The sequence below is a fragment of the Leptosomus discolor genome, chromosome 1, assembly GCF_034619465.1.
Source record: "Leptosomus discolor isolate bLepDis1 chromosome 1, bLepDis1.hap2, whole genome shotgun sequence".
NCBI lineage: Eukaryota > Metazoa > Chordata > Aves > Leptosomiformes > Leptosomidae > Leptosomus > Leptosomus discolor.
In genome coordinates, this window is record NC_141391.1 from 134,857,784 (window position 1) to 134,880,746 (window position 22,963).

At 46.2% G+C, this 22,963-nt stretch overlaps 1 protein-coding gene across 1 annotated transcript in view; it reads left to right on the forward strand.

Moving 5' to 3' along the window:
- Nucleotides 1-1,418: 1,418 nt before the first annotated feature.
- LOC104354768 (alpha-2-macroglobulin-like protein 1) overlaps nucleotides 1,419-22,963 on the forward strand; it is a 41,539-nt gene continuing 19,994 nt past the window's right edge. Inside the window, exons 1-27 of the mRNA XM_086460898.1 lie at nucleotides 1,419-1,486; nucleotides 2,130-2,313; nucleotides 3,570-3,614; nucleotides 3,943-4,087; nucleotides 4,741-4,793; nucleotides 5,099-5,119; nucleotides 5,648-5,807; nucleotides 6,416-6,500; nucleotides 6,872-6,986; nucleotides 8,257-8,365; nucleotides 9,198-9,307; nucleotides 10,087-10,251; nucleotides 11,477-11,710; nucleotides 12,587-12,650; nucleotides 13,141-13,286; nucleotides 13,823-13,969; nucleotides 15,160-15,333; nucleotides 17,498-17,603; nucleotides 18,156-18,264; nucleotides 18,356-18,581; nucleotides 18,788-18,914; nucleotides 19,055-19,176; nucleotides 19,355-19,406; nucleotides 19,726-19,809; nucleotides 20,404-20,580; nucleotides 21,822-21,903; nucleotides 21,995-22,151. Of these exons, the coding sequence (XP_086317024.1) occupies nucleotides 1,419-1,486; nucleotides 2,130-2,313; nucleotides 3,570-3,614; nucleotides 3,943-4,087; nucleotides 4,741-4,793; nucleotides 5,099-5,119; nucleotides 5,648-5,807; nucleotides 6,416-6,500; nucleotides 6,872-6,986; nucleotides 8,257-8,365; nucleotides 9,198-9,307; nucleotides 10,087-10,251; nucleotides 11,477-11,710; nucleotides 12,587-12,650; nucleotides 13,141-13,286; nucleotides 13,823-13,969; nucleotides 15,160-15,333; nucleotides 17,498-17,603; nucleotides 18,156-18,264; nucleotides 18,356-18,581; nucleotides 18,788-18,914; nucleotides 19,055-19,176; nucleotides 19,355-19,406; nucleotides 19,726-19,809; nucleotides 20,404-20,580; nucleotides 21,822-21,903; nucleotides 21,995-22,151 (3,267 nt within the window). The remainder of the gene's footprint in view (nucleotides 1,487-2,129; nucleotides 2,314-3,569; nucleotides 3,615-3,942; nucleotides 4,088-4,740; nucleotides 4,794-5,098; nucleotides 5,120-5,647; nucleotides 5,808-6,415; nucleotides 6,501-6,871; nucleotides 6,987-8,256; nucleotides 8,366-9,197; nucleotides 9,308-10,086; nucleotides 10,252-11,476; nucleotides 11,711-12,586; nucleotides 12,651-13,140; nucleotides 13,287-13,822; nucleotides 13,970-15,159; nucleotides 15,334-17,497; nucleotides 17,604-18,155; nucleotides 18,265-18,355; nucleotides 18,582-18,787; nucleotides 18,915-19,054; nucleotides 19,177-19,354; nucleotides 19,407-19,725; nucleotides 19,810-20,403; nucleotides 20,581-21,821; nucleotides 21,904-21,994; nucleotides 22,152-22,963) is intronic.

Below are 22,963 nucleotides of genomic sequence, written 5' to 3' on the forward strand. Positions count from 1 at the left end.
GGGCTTTACACACAGCTCTGCCAGTGCCTCCATTCCTCCCTGGAAAAAAGGGAAGAACTTTAGCATGTTATTATCTTTTTGTTGTTTATCTGTTCCCATTTAACTTCAGAGGCAACCAACTTGATAACCATTCAGAGATCCAGAGCCATGGGGAGTGTTTCTGAAATCAGAGAGAACTCAGATTGTTTTTTGTCCCAGTAGTTTAGGCTTGAACTCAAAACCCTGTTGATTTCAAAGAATCAAATATCCTCCCAGATCAGTGACATACGGTGCTTTAAACCTGCAGATTATCTGCAATATCAGTGCTAGGTTAAAGGCTAGTGTGTTCCTGTTACATCAGACTGTGCACTAAGAGGGTGGATGTTAAGCAGGCATACGGGGACTGCGCCAAAGTAAATCCAGGGCATTGCTTCAGCTAGGAGCAAAGAGTGGGTGGATGGCAAATTCAGTCTATATTGTGTACCTTTGGTTATGCTCTGCAAAAACACAGCTAGAGCCAGGGCAGGATGAGGACATCCACCTTCAAATGAGGTTGTAACTAGAGGGCAAATTAGTCCAAGCCCTGTTCACTTCACTGATGCCACCCAGGAAAAGGAAATATAAGGTTGCAGTAACAGAGAAGAGTCTGGAGGAGATGGGTGGTGGTGTCAGTGTAGAAACACCTTGCGGCTGGAGGAAGCTGGCAGAAGATCAGACATCTGTCTTGGGGGATGTAAAGTAGAGATTTGCTAAAATATGTAGGAACTTAAAATGTCTTGTTTTATTTGGAAAGGTCTTACAGTGGAGCTACGAGGGGAGCTGTCAGTGGGTGGCAGGAGCAGCCCTGGAGAAGGTTCTATACCCAGGAGGATCAGACATGGTTGGGATGGATGGGTGGACAGAGGTAGTGGTGCAGGGAATGGAGGTGAATTGAAAGGTTTTTACTGCAGCCTCTGATTAAATACTGGATGAGGGGAAGGTCACTAATGATGCCCAGAGGGAGTACTGAGGATGCTTTTTGCAAGCTGAGGACAGTAGCTTGTGTGCAGCTTTGGCTCTCATTGGATGCTACAGCCAGGATCCAGACAAGCCACAGCTGAGATGAGTTTTTCTCCTTAGTCCCCTTCAGCCTGGGTTAGAGGTCACCCATCCCATATCTCCTCCCCAGTGCTCTGTCACCCCATGGTGTGGAATACCACCTGAATGTAGATGTGGGTGGAGAACTGTGCTGTGTGGCCTTTACTCTGCTGTTGGTAGAAGCAAGTAAATATTAGCTAATGTCATTAGCCTGGAAGATATACTATGCCCATATATCAACTCCCCCACTCTTTGGACTTAGGAGCATCTGAGGGGGGTATTTAGGGTTGCTCTAGCCCATCAGTACAGGCAGTTCTCTCCTCCTGTGTGGATCTTGTCAGCTGTCTGTCCCAGCCCAAGCAATGGGAGCACCAGTGCTCCTCTTAGCCCTGACCCTATTCCCAGTCGCAGCTGCAGCAAGCCTGGAACCGTGAGACTATCTCCTTTTGATTTCGGGGGGGCTTGGTGGAAGGGACTGTCATTGAAGGGTGGTGCCAAGGTGCTGCACTGTTTAGCATCACAGAGCTGAACAGTGGGGGCCTTGTTCTCAGGGAGGCTGAGCAGAAGCGGCTCCTACTGAGTCCTGTTGGAGTGCTGGGTGTAAAGCACCACTGCAGGTGAAGTCCCTGGTGTTTGCTCGTGCCGGCACTGCACTGCACTGCACACACCGCAAAGATACAAAAGCCACAAGTTTTGCCTCTGTTCATTCTGTGTTGGTGGGGGTGAAGTTTGGTGTGAGGACTGAAGCCTTATGCCTCAGCCACTGAGTCTCTGGCTTCATTCCTCACACAGCCTTTCTCTGTGTACTTGCAATTGAAGTATCGTACACTGGGCAGCTGTGTCCTGGCTGGCGGCACAGTGGTGACAGACAGATATCAGGAGCTCTTTAGTTCCACACTGGGCATGTTGCTTCTTTCTGGTATGGAAAGGGAGCTGCACTATAGTTTCTTCACTGTGGGCTTCCAGACATTTCTGACCCCTGGTCTACCTCTTCATGAAAGCAGCAGAGATGGATTCTGGCCTGTCCACCTCAGCCTCTGAATTGTTTTTTAACATCTCCCGCTCTCTTCTAGTCACTATATGGTGGTGTTCCCTGCTGTCATGCACCATGCCCAAGAGGAGAAGCTCTGCATTCACCTCAGCTCCCTGACTGAGGATGTCCATCTGGCTGTCACCTTGCAGGTGACAACTCAGAATCACACACTGGTGGAACAGGATGTGAAGAAGCCAGGCACTTTTCAGTGCATTACCTTCCGGGTGAGTGTAGCTGTGTCTGCTGATTTGGCAGTGGATGCTCTCACCTTCACTTTAGACAGGAGCCCAGCACTTCTTTGCATACAGTGTCCTTTGTCTTGCCATGGGTTGCAAGCAGGTTAAGTGTATTTCCTACTAGTGCCTGGCAAAATACAGCAGTGTCCTGTAGCCTAGTAAAGTAGAAAATCTTTCCTGAGTAGATAAAAACCTGTTCTTTTGATTTGATCAGTCTATTTCATCCTACTTAAAGCCTGTTGGAAAACACTTTCAGTTTACTCAGTCCCTAAAAATGCTTGTATATCACAATGCAAGTCAATGCATTGGGAATACATTCTTTTCATCCTCACCTCCGCCAAAGCCTACCCCTCCAGCTCCAAGGTAACCATTCTGCTCTAAAACTGCATCTATATCACAAGATGTAGTTGCAGCCTGCGTAGACATTGAGCTTGCTTTAATTTATCTATGATGGGTGGTGATGGTACTGAACCCACAATGAACTGAATTTCACCTAGGCAGTCTGGATATTTCTTGGGTGGCTTGAGTTCCTCTCATTGAAACTTTGCTGCTCTAGTTAGCTTAATTAGACACGCTGAGTCTGGGGTACGACTGCAAGACCTTCAGTTACATTTCTGGAGAGCCACGGAGATGTATCTGGTGCTGAGGCTCTACAAGCTGCTGCTGTCTTCCTTAGCATGGTACAAAGTCGCTGCGTCTATGCCCTGATTGTCCTGCAGATTCAGCAGAACTCAAGGAGGGGCTGTAGTCATTTCTGGTTCTTGCATCAACAAGACAATGATTAACTAAGTGTTTGGTGCCAGCCCTTAGGAAAGAGCAAATCCTGGCTCTGGAGAGCCAAGGAAGCCTGCCATTAGCAAAAAGAAGCTTTCTTCTGATGAGCTCAGTCTTTTTGATACTGAGATATCCTGGTTTTGCCTGATCAGTATCTCATCTCCTGTTACTGTCTTGGTCATCTCCAGATCTGACTTCCCTATGGGTTTTTTTGGTTTCGTAAAAATATCACATTTATGTGAAATGGGAGAATGATATGTCAGTTGGTTTACTCTTGGGTTCATGAACAAGAGACAGGAGGTGACTGCTTCTTCTCCCTACAATGTCAAGTGCGTTAAAAACAGTCATACAGTGGAATTTGGACACTGAAGTTTGGTGGGTTTATTAGTAGTGAGGTGATGTCTCCCATCTGGGATAAGATGCAAAGACTGATGAATTTGTTTTCCATTTCCTTGTATCAATCAACCTAGGTGCCAGAGATCGTTCCCAGGAAAAGAGATGATTCCACGTCACATGTAAGACACCTCTCTTGTCTCTTACAAACTAGAGGGCTTCAGCCTCCCCTGTGTCTCAGCCATGTTCATGTTGGAGATGCAGGGTGGGAAAGATAGTAAAGGTGAGAACGAAATGTGGAAAGAGGTAAACGTGACAAGGAGAAAGGCTGACAAAAGAGAATGAGAAAGCTGGGGAGCACAGAGAAGGCTATGACTAGGGAAAGGAGAGACCTAAATCAAAGGAGGGGAAGGGAGGAGAGGGAAGTTGGAGATTTTGGTAAGACAGGTGCCTCTTTCTCATTCAAGCTACTTGTAATCTCGGGCAGTTTCTTTTTTTTTAACCTGGCAGTCAGAGGTGGTGGCTTTTCTGCATGTCCTGATCCACAGTGGGGACAATGTGCTCTTCGAGGGCCACAAGAAGGTTCTGGTCAAGCCCCAGAAGAATGTAATTCTGATAGAGACAGACAAGAGCTTATACAAACCTGGAGAAACTGGTAAGGCAAGAAAGTGGCATATGGAAATGGGGAGGGAAGGGTGAAGGTAGGAGCCACATCTAGAGGAAGATTTCATCAAGTGCATCAAGCTAACCTTGCTGGAGATGTAAGAAAGCAGTTCTCTATTATCAGAGTTTTCCAGGAACAGTATGAGTCAGGATGTTCCCCTCCAAGCTGTCTGCACCAAATGCCCAGTTCCCCGGTGTTTTTTTGGTGAAGTACCTCTAATGAGACCTAAAAGGAAAGCCAGGACTCTCCAGAACATTGGACGATTGTTTTTTGAAGACTGTTGTTAATATTTGAGTAAAGCCTAGAGTGACAGTTCCAAGCTGTAGAAATACAGACAGTTACTCCACAGTCGTCACATTATGAACAGACTGCAGACGGACCAACCCCACTGTTAGTAATTCCCTATCATTGTAATCTTCCCAGGTAAAGGCAGTGAGTTTCTACAGCCCACAGCTGCATATAAACCTCCCAGACAAAGTCCTCTGGGGTGGGACATGCTGGGGAGGGCTGTACAGGGAAAGATCTGAATATCCCTGAGGTAAACAGAGAGACATGAATACTGGAGCACAGAAAAGGAGGAGAAGAGTTTTGGAAGGACATATTGCAGCCAGAATGCTTTACTATCATTTTCTTTGCATCTCCAGTGAAATTTCGAATTGTGAACCTCAACGAGGACCTTAAGGTCATTAAAAATGAGGTGAGTATCACCTTGTACTTTTCTAGAAGTAGAAGCCTCAGCATGAGACACATTCAGAGGCTCATGAAAGATACATCTCCCCTCATGCCTGTTAAACCAGAAGAACAAATGATCTTTAAAGGGAAACTACTCATCCACTTGTCCCTGCAGTGTAAACTAGCAGAGAGGGAGGAAGAAACCTAGTCTGGATGGGGCAGTGACTTCTGGTCAGGGGCCCATGTCAGGCAGTATTATTAATACTGGTTTGCATGGATCCTGTTTTGCTCTGTACAAAACTAAGTTTGTGTTTCTCTTTTTTTTTACAGTATTCCCAGATATGGCTACAGGTAAGTGACAAATAATTGACCAAAAGGAGATGCCTGTCTCTTCTACTGTGCCCTTTCACTCCTGGAACAGAGTTGTGCCACAAATGTAAGCTCATAAGGTTATGGTTCAGGTTCAGCTGAAGTCTTTTCTACCTGGTCAGCCCCGGTTCTTCATTCAAACCAGCACCTCTGTGATGCACATAGCTGAACTAGAGGCAGGACAGTAATGAACCTTTGCCCAACACCTTGTCCGCTCAGAGCACAAAGCATAAGGCTAAGTGCTCAGCAGATGCAGCGCAGCTGCTTCTCCTTCCCACAGTGTTACGGTGTTACCACTTCCCATTAGCTTTACTGTTCTTGGCAGCCTTTGTAATTCAAAAGTTCAGTAAAAGGATACTGGAGGGGGAAGAAGGAATCTCACCTGGGTGATCTGGCACCCTCTCTACTTGGGCAAGGGTCACTCTCATAGTGCCTTCTCGTGCAGAGTATGGCTGGACCTGTCAGGTATCCATGCTCCCTGTGTGACTCTGCATGTCCTTTCCCAAATAGGATTCTGAAGATAACCGTATTGCTGAGTGGCTGAATGTAAAGTCAAGACATGGCATTGTGGATCTATCCTTCCCCCTGGCATCTGAAGCACCCCTTGGGGAGTATAGCATCTCAGTGCAACAAGACATGGCTAAAAAAGCCTTCAGTGTTGATGAATATGGTGAGACCTGGACAACAGAGGTGAGGGAAAAGCAGTGTGGGTAGCCAGAGAAGAGAGCAAGATGATGCGGCCAAGTTCATCAGACCTTTTACCCTGGCAGAATAGCAGACTGGGGACAGGGACTGCACACACATGTCCTGCTGGGCTGGAGGTTCTGCAGCTGCATAGGGTACAAAGAAGAGGGTGTCGTCTGATAGCTCGTTCCAGCTGTGGTTGAACCCTGTGATGAGCACTTTCTGCTGCTCATTGTCACTCTCTTCTAAGCTAGGTTTACTACCCACTCCAGTCAGCTGCTATAATAGGAAGTGGCATCATGTCTTAGTCCCATTCAGTTGCAGTGATGTAGGTAAGGACAAAACCGTTTGCCATTTAAAATGTTTATGCTTGACTGAGCTGGAGTAGAAAGCAGTCCCACGTGCAACTGTAGCAGCGAATAGAGGGTGATGTGGCTGAAGGGAGTAACCCCCATTGCAGCATGGTGATGAATAACTGGGGACAATATTGTCTTTCCTCCCATCTGGACTGCAGCTATAATGGAACTTACAGTCAGTGTCCATACTCAGTATTGATTTTTTTCCTCTATCCTTATCTTCCTCTTTTCTATGCAGTGCCGAAAAAATTTGAAATAGGGATTGAGCACCCTCCATTTATCACTACAGCGGATGAAGAATTTCAGCTGAAGGTCTGTGGCAAGTGAGTACATGATACTGTTGTGATCTCTAGCCTTCAACTCCACAGTCATCTCCAGATTGCCCATAGCTGAGAATTGGCCTTCCAGTACGATGTTCCCCTGTGGTTGGGGAAGATAGATCACTCTCTGCAATGGGCTCCATCGCGCAACTTGTCATTTACTGTGAGGCTGAAGGACACTAAGGGTGCTGGGTATAGTAGGTGGAGAAGGATGCAAACTGATCTTAAGGGATGAGCTGAAGTTCCTGAGTGAACAAGGTACAAAGCTCTCTCCCAGACTCCACTTCCCCGCAACGAGGGTGAGGTGTGGCCTGGATCAATATTTCTGCTGAAGTGGTCAGTCTTCTAGTGAATGTTTCTCCCCTTTGATACAGGTATACCTATGGCAAGCCCGTTCAAGGGAAAATATATATTACTTTTATCACATTATTCCAGAACTTGGAAGGCAATTTATCAAGTCCTACTAAGATGAGGAAGCAAAGCAGCTGGGTAGGTGAACAAATAGGAGAGTGGAAAGTATAAACTGCTGGAAATGTATGTCTGTCCCCTTAACGTCCTCAATGCACCTCTGATGTTCACCCACTTGTTTAGTCTGGTGTCTTTCCCCTTGCTAGGCCTGGTCAGACCACTGATTCCTCTTCCTCTGACTCTATTGCTTGAATTACTGATCTAGCTGTCCATATCTGACTCTGTTTCAGGAAAAGGCATGAGCTCTGTGTAAGTAATGATGCCTGGGGCGTTTCCAAAGAGTTCGTATAATATTGTATGCAGTCAGATCACTGGTCTATTCGGTTCTGGGACCACTCCTGCCAAGAAACAGGCCATTAGAGCATCAGATGGTCTGTGGCTTAATACCCTGTTTCTTGTGGTATCCACACAGTTAATGAACTATCTTAAACTTGCTAATGTCCTGTCTGAGATTATGTCCAGTGCTGGCTAGGCTTTCTGCACATTTGTGTTTAAGCTCCACACTTGTTTTTTCCCATGGCTTTCAGATGCAGCCTGAAAGTTCTAGGAAAATATTTCTGAATGTCAGATCAGCCAGCAACAAGCCAGAATATAAAAATTCACCTGGGTCTCTGCATCTTTTAAAATGCATCCAGTAGCCAAATATCTCCACCTGGAATTCTGTAAAGTCTTAGCTGTGCGAAACACCAACTGAATGCCAGCTCCCTCCCGCCAGGCACATAAAGGGCCCTGAAATGTTCTGCAGAGAACTTAACAGGCATAATTAGAAACACTGTCCACCTTCCCTCTCTGGCAGACTAGCTGTACCTAGTCTCTGCCTCAGTGCTTGGCAAAGCTCTTGCAATCTGTAACTGGCTGGATGCCCTTGTTTAACATGTCTGTGTCACTGACATGGTCATGACTGGAAAGTCACACTGTCAGGGTTTATTCATCAAGGCCATATAGTTTCAGGGAGGAGGTTACCTTTAGCTCAGGTACAGACACTCATGCTCTTTCAGCTGCAGAATCTGGGCTTAATCCAGTCTCCTGAGTTTGTCTGTGACATAATTAGACCTTATGTAATTTGCATGAAGCACTTTTTTTTTTGCTACTTTTTTGGTGACTGTTTAATCCAAGCGTGTTGATTTTCTTCTCTGGCTAAGGTATCCATGATGGGTTTCTGCAGTTACAGGTTTTTGAGCTTCCATCTGTTCCACAAGTATTTGGAAATGCTTCTTTAGGATTGCCCAGCATCTATGGAACAGTTTGTCTTCCTCCACACCATGCTCTTTCCCTCTCTCTCTTTCTGCAGACAAACAAGAATGGCTGCACTACTTTTACAGTGAAGACAGAGACTCTGAAATTAAAAGAAACTGATAACTACATAATTGCAATAGGAGAAATGGTGGAAGACGGAACAGGTACTGGAGAATATGTGAAGAGTTAACTTCCTTGCAGGCAACTTCTTCGGTTTTGGCCTTTCTGTGGCAGTCAAATTCCTTTTGAAAAAGTAACTTGAGGGTTCCCAAGTCTTCTGGCATGATCACGGTCTGTATTTTAATATGTCTTCCATCTGTTATTGCTAGATTTCCTAATCCTCTCCACCTTTCATGTCCACTAGCACATATACAACTTTTTAGTGTCTGCTTGGACACCAAGGTGTTTGTCAACTAGTTGCAAAGCCCTGGACAGCCATGGAAAAGTCTTCACCAAGCTCTTGCAGTCCTTGCTAATTGTAGTGCACCATCCTGACAAGTAGTCCCTACCCACAGTCTTTTGTCCTCTATTTTCCTAAGCCTGAGGCAGGGATGCTTATGCACACTCCTGCTGTGAGGAATGCCATTCTGCTCCCTTTTAGTCTGACAAAATATTGGCTATAAGGAGGTAGGTTTTCAGTATCAGTGTTAATATGCACCTAGCTCTGTCAACGGGAGGTGTTCATTGTTCAAACTCTCACACTGTGGGTGCGGTCCTTCGGGACACTTTTAGGCATCTACAGTGTAGCTGTCCAAAACTAAACAGTCATCTAGTTTTTCCTCATCTTCAACAAATAAATAATTTATAGGGTATGGTGCATCATGTAATGAAGCGGAGTGCCCAGAAAGTTCGAGGGAATCATATCCTAGAAGAATGTATTTTCTCTCCTATATTTAGAGGTTGCAGATATTGCAGGTAGTGTTGAAGCATCTTCTTGTCTTCTGCCTCCCTAAGAGCACTGTTAGGACTTAACACATTTCTCATCTCTCCACCCAGGAGCAAATATTAAGGAAATGTCTGGAATTTCTATTGTGACGAGAAGGAAGTCTATAGACTTTATCAACCTCCATTCATTCTACAAACGTGGACTACCATACACAGGGAAGGTAACACCCATGGATCCCTTCTTTGCTGAGAATACCTCATAGGTCTAACCTTCTGTAGGCAGAAAGCAACAATCCCCAGGAAAGTAAGTGTTTCTCTGCTGGTACCCAGCAACTGTGAGTGAAGTCGGCTGTAGAAGCAATCTCTTCTCCTCATCCTAACCTAGTATATTCCCTGGACAGAATTCTAGGGGCAGCTGTAGTCTCTGGAGGCTTCCCCAGGCGTATCTTCTGAAAGTATCTGTGCAATAAAAGCCATATTGGATGGGGGTGGCATCAGCAGGGAAATAACATTCCCTTTGGACAAATGCTCATGGTAACTTAGCAGAAATCACTAAAGCCTTGTGTATCAGTTCACTGGCAGTCATTTCTGACTCAGATCTCCTGGGTGATGCTAGGATTGCTGTCCCATTGGGGCTAGAAACACTTTCACCCGGGCCAGTACTAAACCCAGCATGAAGGAGGGCAAGGAACAGTAAGAGTTAAGTTGTTGCAGATAAGACTGTTTCTGATCATCAAGGATCTTGCAGCGCTGTCCAAGAAAAAGCTCAGGATCTGAGCAAATCACTTTTTTTTTTTCTCCAAATGTACGTGACTTATTTGGCTGCACTACTGTTTATTTACAGTCCTTAACAGCTGCACCTTGTTGGTTTTCTGTATTTATTTGGATCCTTCCACCTGTCTGAAAGCTAGAAGTGCTGAGGAAGCCCAATGATAGAATCAATTAATATTAAGCATGGCATTGCTTGGAGTGTGGGTAAACTTCCTCCCCTTCTCTGCAGATCTTCTGCCACAGTGATGAGTTTCCCCTCAGAAATGAAACGGTCTACCTAACAGTTGATGTCAATGATGAGGAGATGCACTTGTCATTCCTCACAGATGAGAATGGGGAAGCCCACTTCTCACTGGATACCACCAGCTGGAACAGCACGCTGGTTTCTCTGAAGGTGAGCATCAGCCACAGGAAAAGACTGATAAAGTGAAGGTAGACTGCGGAAAGGGATAGGAAATGGAAGAAATCTGAGGTTTGGGCTCACAGTCCTCTGGCTCCTGACCTCATTTGACTGTATCTGTAGAAGCACCTTTAACTACTCTCCAGCGCCATCTCCTCAGGGAAACTGGAGGCTGTGCTGCAGCAGTTGGTCACAAAAGGTGCTCTGCTGTCCTAAGCTGGAACATGATCCTAATCCTTTGTATCCCCCCTCACCTTCCTTTGACACCACTAAAACCACCTGTTAATCTGAATACTGCCTTGGAGGAAATCTGCATTCTCTCCACTCTGGGATACATTGGAGGTGGCTCAGCAGAACTGGCAGTTGACATCTGTCTCCGTTGAACTCCACTTCTAGTGTCTGCCGTTTCCCTCTTACAGCACATAGCTTGTCCAGGCTCAGCTTGGCAGGTAGCTGCTCTTGACCTCCGTTTCAATGCCAGACCTTGAAGCACTTGGCTGCTTCTCCTCACAACTTCTGATCCTACACCTGGAACACATTGTTACCAGCCTGGCAGTACCTCCATCTTCCCGCTACATGTATTCCTGCAGCTGATGTGGGATTCATGCCCAAGCAGTACAATCTCCTATTGCCATCCATTTCTCAGCAACTGGAAATATTCCAGATGTTTTTCCCCAAGACCCCAGTCTACCCAGGGTGAGGTTCCCTAATTTTGGTTGGGCAGCATTTGGTGATCAGAGGTTCTGTAGTCTAGGAGGTAGATTTCTGTCCTCGGGGAGCCTGAGGACAGGCTCTAGTTCTTGTTCCTGGGCCCACAGCTATTGTGCACAAAGCCCTAAATGATCTGCAGAGAAGTAGAGCTTCACCATACAAAAGCTGTTTTGGTGCCTGTTGTGCTTCAGGATATCTGACCAGAAACACAAACTGAAAACAGGGGTGCTGTGCTGGGGTTAAAATCTGGTGTGGGGAGTGTCCCCATGGAAAGATAAAGGAGGAAAAATGTGATTGTGGGCAAACCTACTAGACTTAGATTTTTGCTAAAACTTCGTAAAAGTCTCAGAAGAGACTATAAAATTACATTTAAACAAAAAGATATTTTAAGCATACAGTCGTGTGGTCTGCCATCAGCTCAGGTAACAGCTTAGTATTTCCAGCAGTTGTACTATCTCCCTTGTATCACTTGATACTTATTACCAACTCATGTTTTCGTGCTCTGAAGGGTACCTACAACCTTGGAAATGATGATAAGCAAGATTCTTCCGAAAGTCACACAGGAGTTGAGGATAACTTCCACTGGCTGAAACCGTTCTACTCTGACAGCAACAGCTTCCTTGAGATCAAGGCCAGGAATGATGTGATGTCCTGTGATCAAGAGCAGGAAGTGCAAGTGGATTATATCCTTGACCCGAACAAACTCAGCTCTGAAGCAAACAGTATTCATTTCTACTACTTGGTGAGCACAGAAGACAGATGAATCTCAGGGCAAGATTATGCTTACTGGCATTTTACTCTTTTCACACAGCACATAGATACTCACAGAAAAGAGTAAGGTACTCCCAGGCCAGTGTAAGTCAGTTTGTGAGTTCTGTTCTGCCCAAACCTCCTCCTGTTTTCCAGTTCCTGAACCTGTCCTAGCCCCCAGCTGCTTTGTTTTGTTAGGAGTGCCTTGACCTAAGCTTGAGTGCCATTCAACCTACTTTCTGTTATGTTCACATGGGTGGCAGTGGAGGGCTAGCCTGGTTTCTGCCTAGCAGGTATGCCCCAGACATCCATCTGTGTTTGGGGCAATCTGTCATGAACTAAGAGACAATCTCTGGGGCAGGTGACCTTCCCCAGCTTCCCCTTTTTACAGGAAAAGGCTTGAAAGTTCACAGGACCTTGATGCACTCCAGAGGTATGTAATCATGTTTTGAAGAAGTCCACTTTCAAGAAAATGAGTCCAAAGCAAGAGTGTGACTACAGCCTAGCTGAGAGGTTATGAGTATCTTGGCTGCTGAACTGGTCTCATTCATACAGTCAAAAAGTACTGTATCCTAGTAATGTGAAGATCAGAGTTCATTGGGGCTTAAAAGCAGCTGTTCTTAGCTCCAGGCGTACCTCTGGCTTTGCAAGCAGCCACGTCTTCTCATTGCCTAACCAACACCTCTCAAGTCCCTTCCCAGCTACACTATAACCACCTCTAGTGCAGAGCCCTTAAGATCATGTCCTGCCAGGGGATCTTCTGTGACAACATGTCTCAGACGTCCTTCTCTCTTCTCTTGTTCTTTTCCCACTCTCCTCATGCTGTCAGAATTCAGGCCCTTGAACGGCTCTTCTCTTTGCTCTTCAGGTGATAGCAAAAGGCAAGATCCTCTCCAGTGGAGAGAAGCAGGTGCCGATTATCCAGCATGAAAGTGAGTAGAAACACATGAAGTTAAGAGCCCCATAACACGCCTCAGAGAACAGTGACAATCTCTGTAGGTGTTATTCTTATCCAGAGGTAGGAGCAATTGAACTGTGTTCTTAGTGGTGGTCCACCTCATTAGACCAACACAATCTCCTCTCATATCAGCTCAGTGTCCTTCTACATGACTGTCCTTCTCCTGCCTTGTTTAATTGATCTGATATCCAACCTTATGACTTTGCTCCTAGTTTGTACCTTTGGAGAACATATAAAATTTGTGTAGCTTGCCTGTTTATCTAAGGTGCAGTGGGGAAGAGGAATATTTTTGCCAAACATGAGCCAAAGAAGTGGCCAGCATCTTGAGTTTACTGTTAATCTGTGACAGCGTCTGTGTGGGATGAAATTATTAAATTCCCTCTTTTGATTCTTATTGTGTCCTACCCCAATGAGCTGATTCAATTGAATGCTTTCACTCTCTTCCTTGCTGCTATCTTGTGCAGATCTGCAGGGCTCCTTCTCGTTGACTCTGACTATTGGCAACGACTTCATACCTGACATCAACCTTCTACTGTATGCAGTCTTCTTGGATGGAGAGGTGGTGGCTGATATGGAAGAGTTTCATGTAGAAAAATGTTTTAAACATAAGGTTAGTAGAAACACAGCTCTGGCTTGCTATGATTCCTGGTCCTGTTTTATCTTCAGCCAACTGATGTAAACTGGATACATGCCAAACCAGGTGCCCAGTGTTTTTGGCTGGGAAAAAAAACAGGTGACCTCCTTCTTCCCTGAGTCCCTAGTCCTGTCATCCCCAACACTGACTGGCAAGTCTTTCAAAGGAGTAAACCAGCCCCCCTTGAACTCTGTTTTCTCCCCTCATTCCCCATGACTGACTTGGGAACACACTGTCCCTCAAGTGTGTTCCCAAGAAGCATGCCTGCTTAGCTCCCTGTGGTAGCTCTGGATCAGTGGCTGGTGGATGCGTGGTCACAGGGGAATTCTGGCCGGTCTGTATGCACTGCAGCCCCTGTAACCTTCCCAATGGGTTTCCAGGAAGGCCTGTCGCAGCATCTCAGCCCCTTTCCCTACCTTATTCTCTGTCTTTGCCTCTGCTGCCTAGATGTCTAAGAGTCACAGAATGCCACTCTCCAGTGCTAAGCCCCCTGACCCTGTCTTCTTTTGCAGGTGGAACTGGACTTCTCACACAAGGAGGAAGTCCCAGGATCAAAAGTCAGTCTGAACCTCAAGGCTGCTCCAGGGTCCTTGTGCTCTGTCCAGGCTGTTGACAAGAGTGTCCTCCTCCGTGAGAACAACACCTTAACAGCAGACACAGTGAGTGCAGCCTGCCATGACCAAACCCCTAGTGTGTGCCTGCCTTCTGTCTCCATGCATTGGTGGGAGGAAGCCCACAATCTGTCCCAGGACGTGGCTGCAGTGTTAGGTGACTGCCCTGGCATTCCCCCCTCCTCAGCATCTTCTGAGCAGTTACATGATGATTATGTTCCTTGTGCGTTAGCCCTGCACTGTGGGCCTCTGCCTGGAGAGCGATGGATGCTGCACAGCACTGCAGGGCTAGGCAGGGAGAGCAGCTTCAGAGAGGCTGGTGCTTTCCGCTTGGAGGGAGAGTGCTTAGCAGCTTTCCCCATATCCACCTGTCTCTCTGCTCTTCCCTCTTCCACCAGGCAGTGAGGCTAAACCTTTGAAAATGAATTTTGCCCCGGTAGGGTTCTCCTATCCCTCTGTCCCAAACACTGCTGAGTTATGACCATATAACAAATCAGGCTGAGCACCTGAGCAGTTCTTTAGAAAACAGTAGCTAGGGGACAGCACCCAGCACACACAGTGCTAGCGAAAAGTGATCAGGATTTTGTCGGCACCCATATGCGTTCTGAGATTCTAGAAGTGTTGAAGGAACTTACTACCCTGAAGCAGCTGTGTGTTTCAGAGGAATGAATTTAAGACTTAGAACAAGAATTTTAAATCCTAACATAATTCCATGATGTACACCAAAGATAATACACATGTACATGCCTCATGCAGAGTTGTAAGTTAAGTTATAGTAGGTCAGACTGTTACAAAGAAGGCTCACCAAATCCAGGGGGACTTGCTGCACCTGTAGATGGGACCCACAGTGTGATGTGGTGTTCCTTTTTACAGGAACGCTGTTATAGCACACAGAACTTGCATCATCTACTAACAGGTATATAAAGTAGTAATCATTAAATATGTACATCAGATGTGCCAATGCCTTGTGCTCAAACTAAATCATGTGTTTTTATTCTAATCTTGCACCCTACAGTTAAAAGACTTGAACTGTCAGAGGTGAAAGCCTGCAGACTAAAAGCTACTTGCCTACATCCGTTCCTTGGGCTTCACGTCCTTTAATATAAGCTGGGCCAATGACAATTTCCTCAACTGCAGATCTTTATGAAGTAAATCAGAGGGCTACAATCCAAATAATTTGACCCATACACACGCTTGTTGGCCAGTTCCTTATGAAGACTTCTGTTTTTCCATTGCAGCTGTATGAGAATATCTTTGTTGACAGCTTTACAATTGGAGGACGAGGATTCTCTTATCAGTTGGAAGACTTTGAGGCATACCCTTGTCTGCCCCAGCAGCCCAGTCTCCACAAAAAGACTCGGATGGAAGCACCATGGTACCAAAGTGATGCTGATGTCTTTAATCTGTTTAAGGTGAGTGTCTACACTTCCACTGAACTTTTCCTGAGCCAGTGGTCACCTGTATGCCATCCCGAATGCCTACAAGAATTTACTCTTAGCAAACTTCAGCTGCCCTGACTTCATTGCTATGAGTCACCTGTGCCTTGTTCTTCAGTGTAGCCACACTCATTTGAGGACTATGGGTAAAGATGAAACTTATGAGTAAGCATAGTGAAAACCACCTGATTAGAGAAAGACAGTGTAAAAATGAACAAACTTAGTTTAGGCTACCATATCTACAAAGGGGAGCAGCAAGAATATCCCAGTAAAATCTAATCACCTCACCATTTTTGACTGATTGCTGCTTGGCTATTATCTTATTTGCAAACTTCTTTACTCTGTGTTTCATTGAGTCTCTTCTTACTTGTCCTCAAAGCAGTTTTAATAAAAAGAAGTCCTTCTCAATTTGGATCTATAGCTAACTGTCAAGACAACTGACAAAATAAGCTAATGTGCTAACAAGCACAATAGCCAGAAAAAGATTAACATGTCTGCTAACTGAAACCCAAGAAGTGCTGCTTCTGACAGAATGCTGTTTAAAGAAATATATGCAAGTAAAAACATTTCAAAATAGGAGAAGAGGGTAATGATACACTGGAAACAGCCCAAAATGGAGTCTGAGTTGCATGGGCTTCTCAGGCTGGCAGAACTCAACCTTACAAATGCAGACCCTGATTCCCTCCAAAGAAATGGTACTGTGCAGCCTTCTAGATGCTTACTCCTAGATTATGCCAGATGCTAGTTAAAGGATATCCCCCTATATCTCAATTATTAGTGATCCTGTAACAGGTGACTGTCTTGTAACATATGACTGAATCCATAGGCATGTACAGCCTCAGCAGAAAGGGTGAGAGCCCATACGCTCCATGAAGGGTTTTGGCACTTCAGGAAAGTAGAAGAGCTCTCAGTGACATGCAGACCATTAAATGAATGCAAGGACTGCTCACGGGATCAAATGAGTTCTTTCGGTGTGATGACGTCTTCTCAGTCCATGTGCATGAGGATGCATTCAATCCAGTATTTCCACCTTATGAAGCACAGCATCTGAGAGTCATGTCTGCACAGCCAACTCTGCGTGGCCAACTCTGTGTGAGGACAACTCTGCATGCGACAACTCTCTGCGGGCTGGCAGATTCCACTGGTCCTCTGTGCTGCGCCAATCCTCCCCACCGTGCCATGCCAAGCCAGTTCTGCGCCAATCCTCCCCACCGTGCCAGTGCTGTGCCGTCCCGGTCTTCCCCACTGTGTGGCAAGCTCTGCAAAGCCCTTGGCGATTGATGGGGGCTCTGTGGGGCGCCACAGGAAGCCTGAAGCACCTGGCAGCGAGTGGTCTCTGGCAGCGAGGGCCCATCGCTGAGCACAGCTCTGGGCACGGCAGGGGATGCCGACCACCTGAGCACTGCCTGGGTGGAGAGCTTGCCATTTTGTCACCCTCAGCTTGTTTTATTTTCCTCTTTTTTTGGGGGGTGTGTGCGTTGTTTTGCGGAGCTTGTCATGTGGTGGGGAGGACTGGCAGGGCACCAGGCAGGAGGGAGGACTGGTGCAGTGTGGTGTGGTGAGGAGGACTGGCAGAATCTGCCAGCCCGTGCAGAGTTGTCCCTATGCAGAGTTGTCTCTGCACAGAGTTGGCCATGCAGAGTTGTTTCATTCCTCTGAGAGTCTGAGTCTCATGCAGACAAAAGTAGAATCCATACTAAGTCGTGACTGAGTTCCCCACAAGTTTTCTAAGCCAGGACTGGTACTAACTTGTGTTAAGAAATGTCGTGTGTGAACAGCCAGTCAGATCTTTCCATTTTAAAACTGTGCAGAGATTTAAAGCTTAGAATTTTTTTCTCTTAAGTTTTTTCATGAGATATATAGCATTTGACTCTGGCTTACTGTTCGGGTCAGGCATAAGAAGGACAGATCTAGCTATGAGAAGTAATCATTGGCCCCAGTATTCCTCAGAAGCTGGTTTCCATTCCTCATGTTCTGCCCAGCATCTGACGCTGTAAGTTTATGCATATGTAAACAAGAAGCAATTTAAAGTGTTCAGCTAAGACCATTCCCCTTATGATATCTGCTATCATGAGACATTTTCAACATTCCTTGTTCCCTTTTATTTATCAGTGATTTACTCTCTTCACTATTTGCCCAGAAATTGCGCATGAAAATATTAACCAATACTAGAATCAAGAAACCAGTTTCCTGTATGCTACCAGGCTTTGAGAAAAAGATGTATTCTGGAAAAGGCAATGTTATTGGTAAGAAATGGACTTGTCCACCTTCTTGACCAAAGGGGCTTTCCTCTCCCAGTTCTGGCCAGCCTGCAGCTGAGACGGCTGACTTTCATCCTGCTGTTTCTTGCTTGTGTATGAGAGGAACAAAGCTTGTGTTCAGTTCAATGGAACTGATTTATAAATCACACATAAAAGCCCATATCTCTGTGCTTCATTGGCTGTTCCTGTGTTCTGTGCTTTTCACAGAAAATGTAGTATGCTCTCCATCAGCACTTTCACAGATTATTTAAAAGAGTGTGACTCTGAGCATGCTGTCTCCCCCTGGATCAAGACCAAACTTGCTGGATCTGTGAGACTGAGCCTCAGGCTAAACTCCAACCAACACTGTCTCCCTAAAGATGTGTTCCCCAAAGATGCACACACTGTGTCAGATTCTCACTGAAACACCAACCCTGTCCACTCTTGTTCTGTGTCACAAAGCGTTTATGGTTTGTGTGAGATTGCCTGTGAATGAAGAGCTAATTTCACCTGTGGCTACACAAGCTGTTTTCTGAGGTTTCACCTGCTTTCTGGCAGACAATCCAGTTGGCCATGGTGATTCTGCACCTCGCTCTGATAACAAGAAGCAGCCAAAACCACGGACACATTTCCCAGAGACCTGGATTTGGGATTTGGTCTCTGTCGGGTTGGTAACAGCCTCTACCTGCCTTCCCCAGAGAGACCCCCAGAGATTTCTGACTGCTTCTGAGCAAGTTCTCTCACTCTTCCTGCTGTAGGGATGATGGGCAAGTGTCTCTCCAAGTTGCCGTACCTGACACCATCACAGAATGGAATGCCAACACCTTCTGTGTTGCCGATACTGGCTTTGGGTTATCGCCTCTGACCACTCTTAGGGTCTTCCAGCCCTTCTTTGTGGATTTGTCACTGCCTTACTCTGTGATCCAAGGAGAGACTTTCAGCCTAAAAGCCACTGTCTTCAACTACCTCAAGGACTGTATCCAGGTGAGTATTCCGCCAATTACACAGTCTCTGTTGAAGCAAAAACTTGACCCCAAAGGCAAGCTATGAGCTTCTCAGGAGCCCTAGATACTGGCATCTGGACCATGAAGCACAGCCTTGCATTTCATGACCCATGGTATTTGCTCCTTTGTGCACTGCCTGTTACTAACACTATGCCAATGTGTGCCTGTACACCCCACCACACTCAGGTGCACACCACCCTCACAGAGATCACAGAACTAAAGGTGGATGCCTGTCCAGGCTGCCAGTTCACCAGCTGCCTCTGCGCCAATGAAGCAAAAACCTTTGTGTGGAACGTGACAGCCACCAGGCTGGGTGAGGTTGAGCAGAGGGATGTGTGTCAGCTAGTGGGAGGAGGGGTGAAATTTGCCTGCCTCTGCATGTCTGATCCCTATTCTTGTACGCACAGCTGCCTGCTGCAAGTGTTCAGCAATGTGCCCCTGTGTTCCCTGCAGGCAAAGTGAATGTCACTGTGAGCAGCATGGCAGAAGATTCACATGATCTGTGTGATAACAGGATTGCTGTGACACCTTTGCAAGGGGAGAGAGACACAGTGATAAAACCTCTGCTTGTGAAGGTTAGTCACACCTCGGGGTGCAGAACACCTGGGGAGAGTGGGTTGTCCCCTGAGGCAGTTAGCAAGATGCTAAGAGGAAGTTTAGCCCCTTCTTCTTGGAAGTGGACAGGTCTGCTGAGGCACATGGTGACTTCCTTTCCTGCCTTCCCTATCTAAACTACTCTTTCTTCACCTGCAGCCAGGAGGTGTCCAACAAGAGAAGACCCAAAATGCCTTCCTCTGTGCTGCAGGTATGGGACAAAAATCCGTGACTGCTATTGATCATGAGAACAGCATGGAAGGGACAGGGCTACAGCAAATACCCAGAGATGGGGGGAATTTGTCAGAGAGCAAGCATTGGTGGCACCATCCCTGCCTAGGAGAGCAACCACTATAGTTCGTTTATGTCTGTCTGCTACCTGGCAGTTTCCTGTATTGAAGCATTTGTTTGCAAATCTCAGCTGCTGTGACTCAATATCACACTGAGCCTCACCTGAATCTCCTTGGGATGTTACACTTGTGTGTGATACTTTCTCCATGGGACAAATTTCTGGGTTCTGCCTTCCTCAGGTAACACCATATCTGAAGAGTTCTCCTTGACTCTGCCTGCAGAAGTGCTAGAGGGATCTGGACGAGCCACTTTCTCTGTGATTGGTGAGAAAAACTTTCCCTGATCTTGGGTCCCCAGTGGGAAGAGTTTGCACAATGCTTTGGCTTTAGTGATGCATGAACCCAGTTCCTCACGAGATAAACGGTAAGGGGTGTGATGTTTGCCTCAGAAATGTGGATCAAGTAATCTTTTCAATATTTATTTCTCTGGTAAGGAATGACCCAGGGTGATCCCCAAGTGGCTGAAGCAGAAGCCACAAAGTGGGGTAACTCCTCTGATGTTTGTCACTGCCATCAACCCAAGTGAACCAAAACCACCCCTGCAGATTTCCACCTGGTTTGCCTCTGTAATTCTTTTCCTTCATATTAACCCACTCAGGAATGACAGCTCTCTTCACCTTTCTCCAGACCCCCTCAAGCTTCACATTCCTTCCCTGCTTCCAGAACCATGATGTCTTTCCTTTCTGTGCTGGCCTAATCTAGGAGGGGTCAGCAGAAATTTTAATCATCTCTGTTCAGTGAGGAACCAGCTCTTTTCCAGGATCCCAGCAGAATTTAGAGAGGGCAGCAGTCCCTTTGTTTCATACTGCTTAATGTCTGTGCTATTCCTTTCTCCTGTCCCTCTACCTCAAACTTAAGGGGACATCATGGGCCCAGCACTCCAAAATTTAGACCAGCTGCTAGACATGCCCTTTGGCTGTGGTGAACAGAACATGGTTCAGTTTGCACCAAACATCTTCATACTCCAGTACCTGAATAAGACTAAACAACTGGAACCAGAAATTGAAGATAAAGCACTGAAATTCCTGAGAACAGGTAAACATTGTCCTTCTTCCTTCTGCTGCAAAATAAAGGTGTTATAAATCAAGAGTTTGGGGCACTGGCCTGGTAGGGAGGCGCAGGGCAAGAGTGGGAGCATTGCCAGAGCTGTGACAAAGGAAGGTATCACAGAGAATAAGGGAAATGTCTCATGGAAGTAAAAGTGTGTTTCTGAAGAAGCACGACTTTTGTCTCTGCCTGTTATTGAGATACTAAGCCCACTTTTTTTGAGTAGGGTGTGGGTAATTAATGATTTCCATCATTATGTCATGCCTGTGGATTTTTCTCTTGTCAGTCCAAGGCAGATGGAAGTCCCCTGTGGAAACGGGGCATCAGCTGCTATTAACTGGAATAAAGAATGGCCTTTGGGGATAGATAGAGTTTGGTAGCTTAGTGTTTCCCCATGTCTTAGGACACATATTGTGGGGGGCATGTCAGCTCAGTCCAGTATAATCTGAATTTAATATAGTGCCAGTGTCCATGTCTCATTTTGCAATGTGCCTCACAGTTCAGCCTGCCAGTCTCCTTATCCTGCTCAGCAGCCTCCCATGGATGGGATTTTACTCCCTCTCCTTCCCCCTTTCTCTCTTGTGCTGCAAGCTGGGACATATCTGGGGGAGGAGGGGCCTACCCAAGAGAATGGTGGCAGCAGAGAAGCAAGATAAAGGGTAAACAATGAGGCCATGTGGAGGGTAGAGGAAAAGCAAACAGATGTGGACAGCATTCTGCCCTCAGAACTTAAAGGCATGGCCTTGTCACTTTCTGTACGTCCCATAAAAAGTGCTTTCTTGAGTCCACACAGGACTAGCAGAAGCGCTGAAAGACAAACAGGGTTTCGTATTCCCCCCCTAAGAAAAGCCTTCCTCCTCACTCCTACAGCTCTTTTTATTCACAGCAAGGTGCCCATGAGGGTTCCCTGGGGCGTGGGGAGACATAAGATGGCTAAGCATGTCACCATTCTGCAAACTAGTGGGTCAGATACCCACAGTACTTGCACTAACAGCTCCAGTAATGTAGAGCAGCTGCATGGGTGCACTTCAGTGATGCAGCTGCTTCTTGTCATGCTGAAGCTGTGGGATGTACAGGGAATAGTGGAGTGGTAGGTTTGCCTCAGCGTCTCTGCCTGTAGTACCCGGTGAAGTCTCTTGCTGTGAAGCCTTCTTCCTATAGCAAGGGTACAACCTGAGATGCTACGGCCCTCACACTGAGAGTTGCGTCCTTGGCGCCTGCCTTCACAGGTTACCAGCGTCAGCTGCTCTACAAACATGATGATGGCTCCTACAGTGCCTTTGGGAAAGGTGACAAACAGGGAAACACATGGTGAGTGACTAGAGTTGATACTGTCATCCCAAACCTATTGTCCTTGCTGGTTCAGCTCCTGATATGGGATTCCTCTGTGTTCTGCCCACAGGCTGACAGCTTTTGTAGCCAGGTCCTTTGGACAAGCCAGCTCTCACATTTACATCAATAAGGATCACGTGCACAATGCTCTGCTCTGGCTGAAGAAGCACCAGCTGCCCAGTGGCTGCTTCCAGAGTGTGGGGAAGCTCTTCAACAATGACTTGAAGGTATCTCTGCCAGAATGGAGCGGGAGGAACACAATGTGGGGCACAGGGTTGCTTTCCCAGGTTCCTCCACTGTGTACATTAGCAAAAAGCAATGTCCCCATGACCTAGCACAGCCAAGGCAGCTTCCTAGAGCAGAATGAAAAAGCAAGGCCTAAACTAGTAGGCATTTCCTCTATGTGAGGATTTAATCTCTGCTAGGCTTTCTTAATTTTCACTCTAGCCAAAGGCACCATGGCTAATTATGCCAAGGCACTTCAAGGACACAGGGAGAAATACTTTTATATTTTAGTGCTTGTTTAGAATACTCTGGCTGGATTCTCCCTCTTCTCATGCCTTACAATGCACAATACTCTCCAGATAGGCCTGACTATGTCCTCTAATATGGGATTATCTGAAGACACACTTGTCCCTCCACCGCCCAAAAAGTATTATTTCTTCTGGACCCTGGCATCCCCAAAATGATCCCTGCAGTGTAGCTGGAAGTGCACCAAACTCTTGGTGAGCATGCCCTAGTGCTCAGGTACCAAACAGTGTGCATGCAGTATGGCAATACTTGGGTTCATTGTCTTTGTAAAGGTAAGAATAATCCAGACTGGTCAGATTGCAAAGTCACCGATATTAAATACAAGGCAGGTTTATGAAAGAAAACAGGCTGCTGCTTCAGCAAAGCAAAGGGTTACACTTTTTTCCTTAAACTTTGAGTGCAGTACAAAATAAAACCTGTAGCTTCTCACAGTCAACTGAATCTTATGTAAACTCTCATTGGTTTTGTATGCAAATCCTGCATAATAAAACCTTTATTCAAGTGTCCA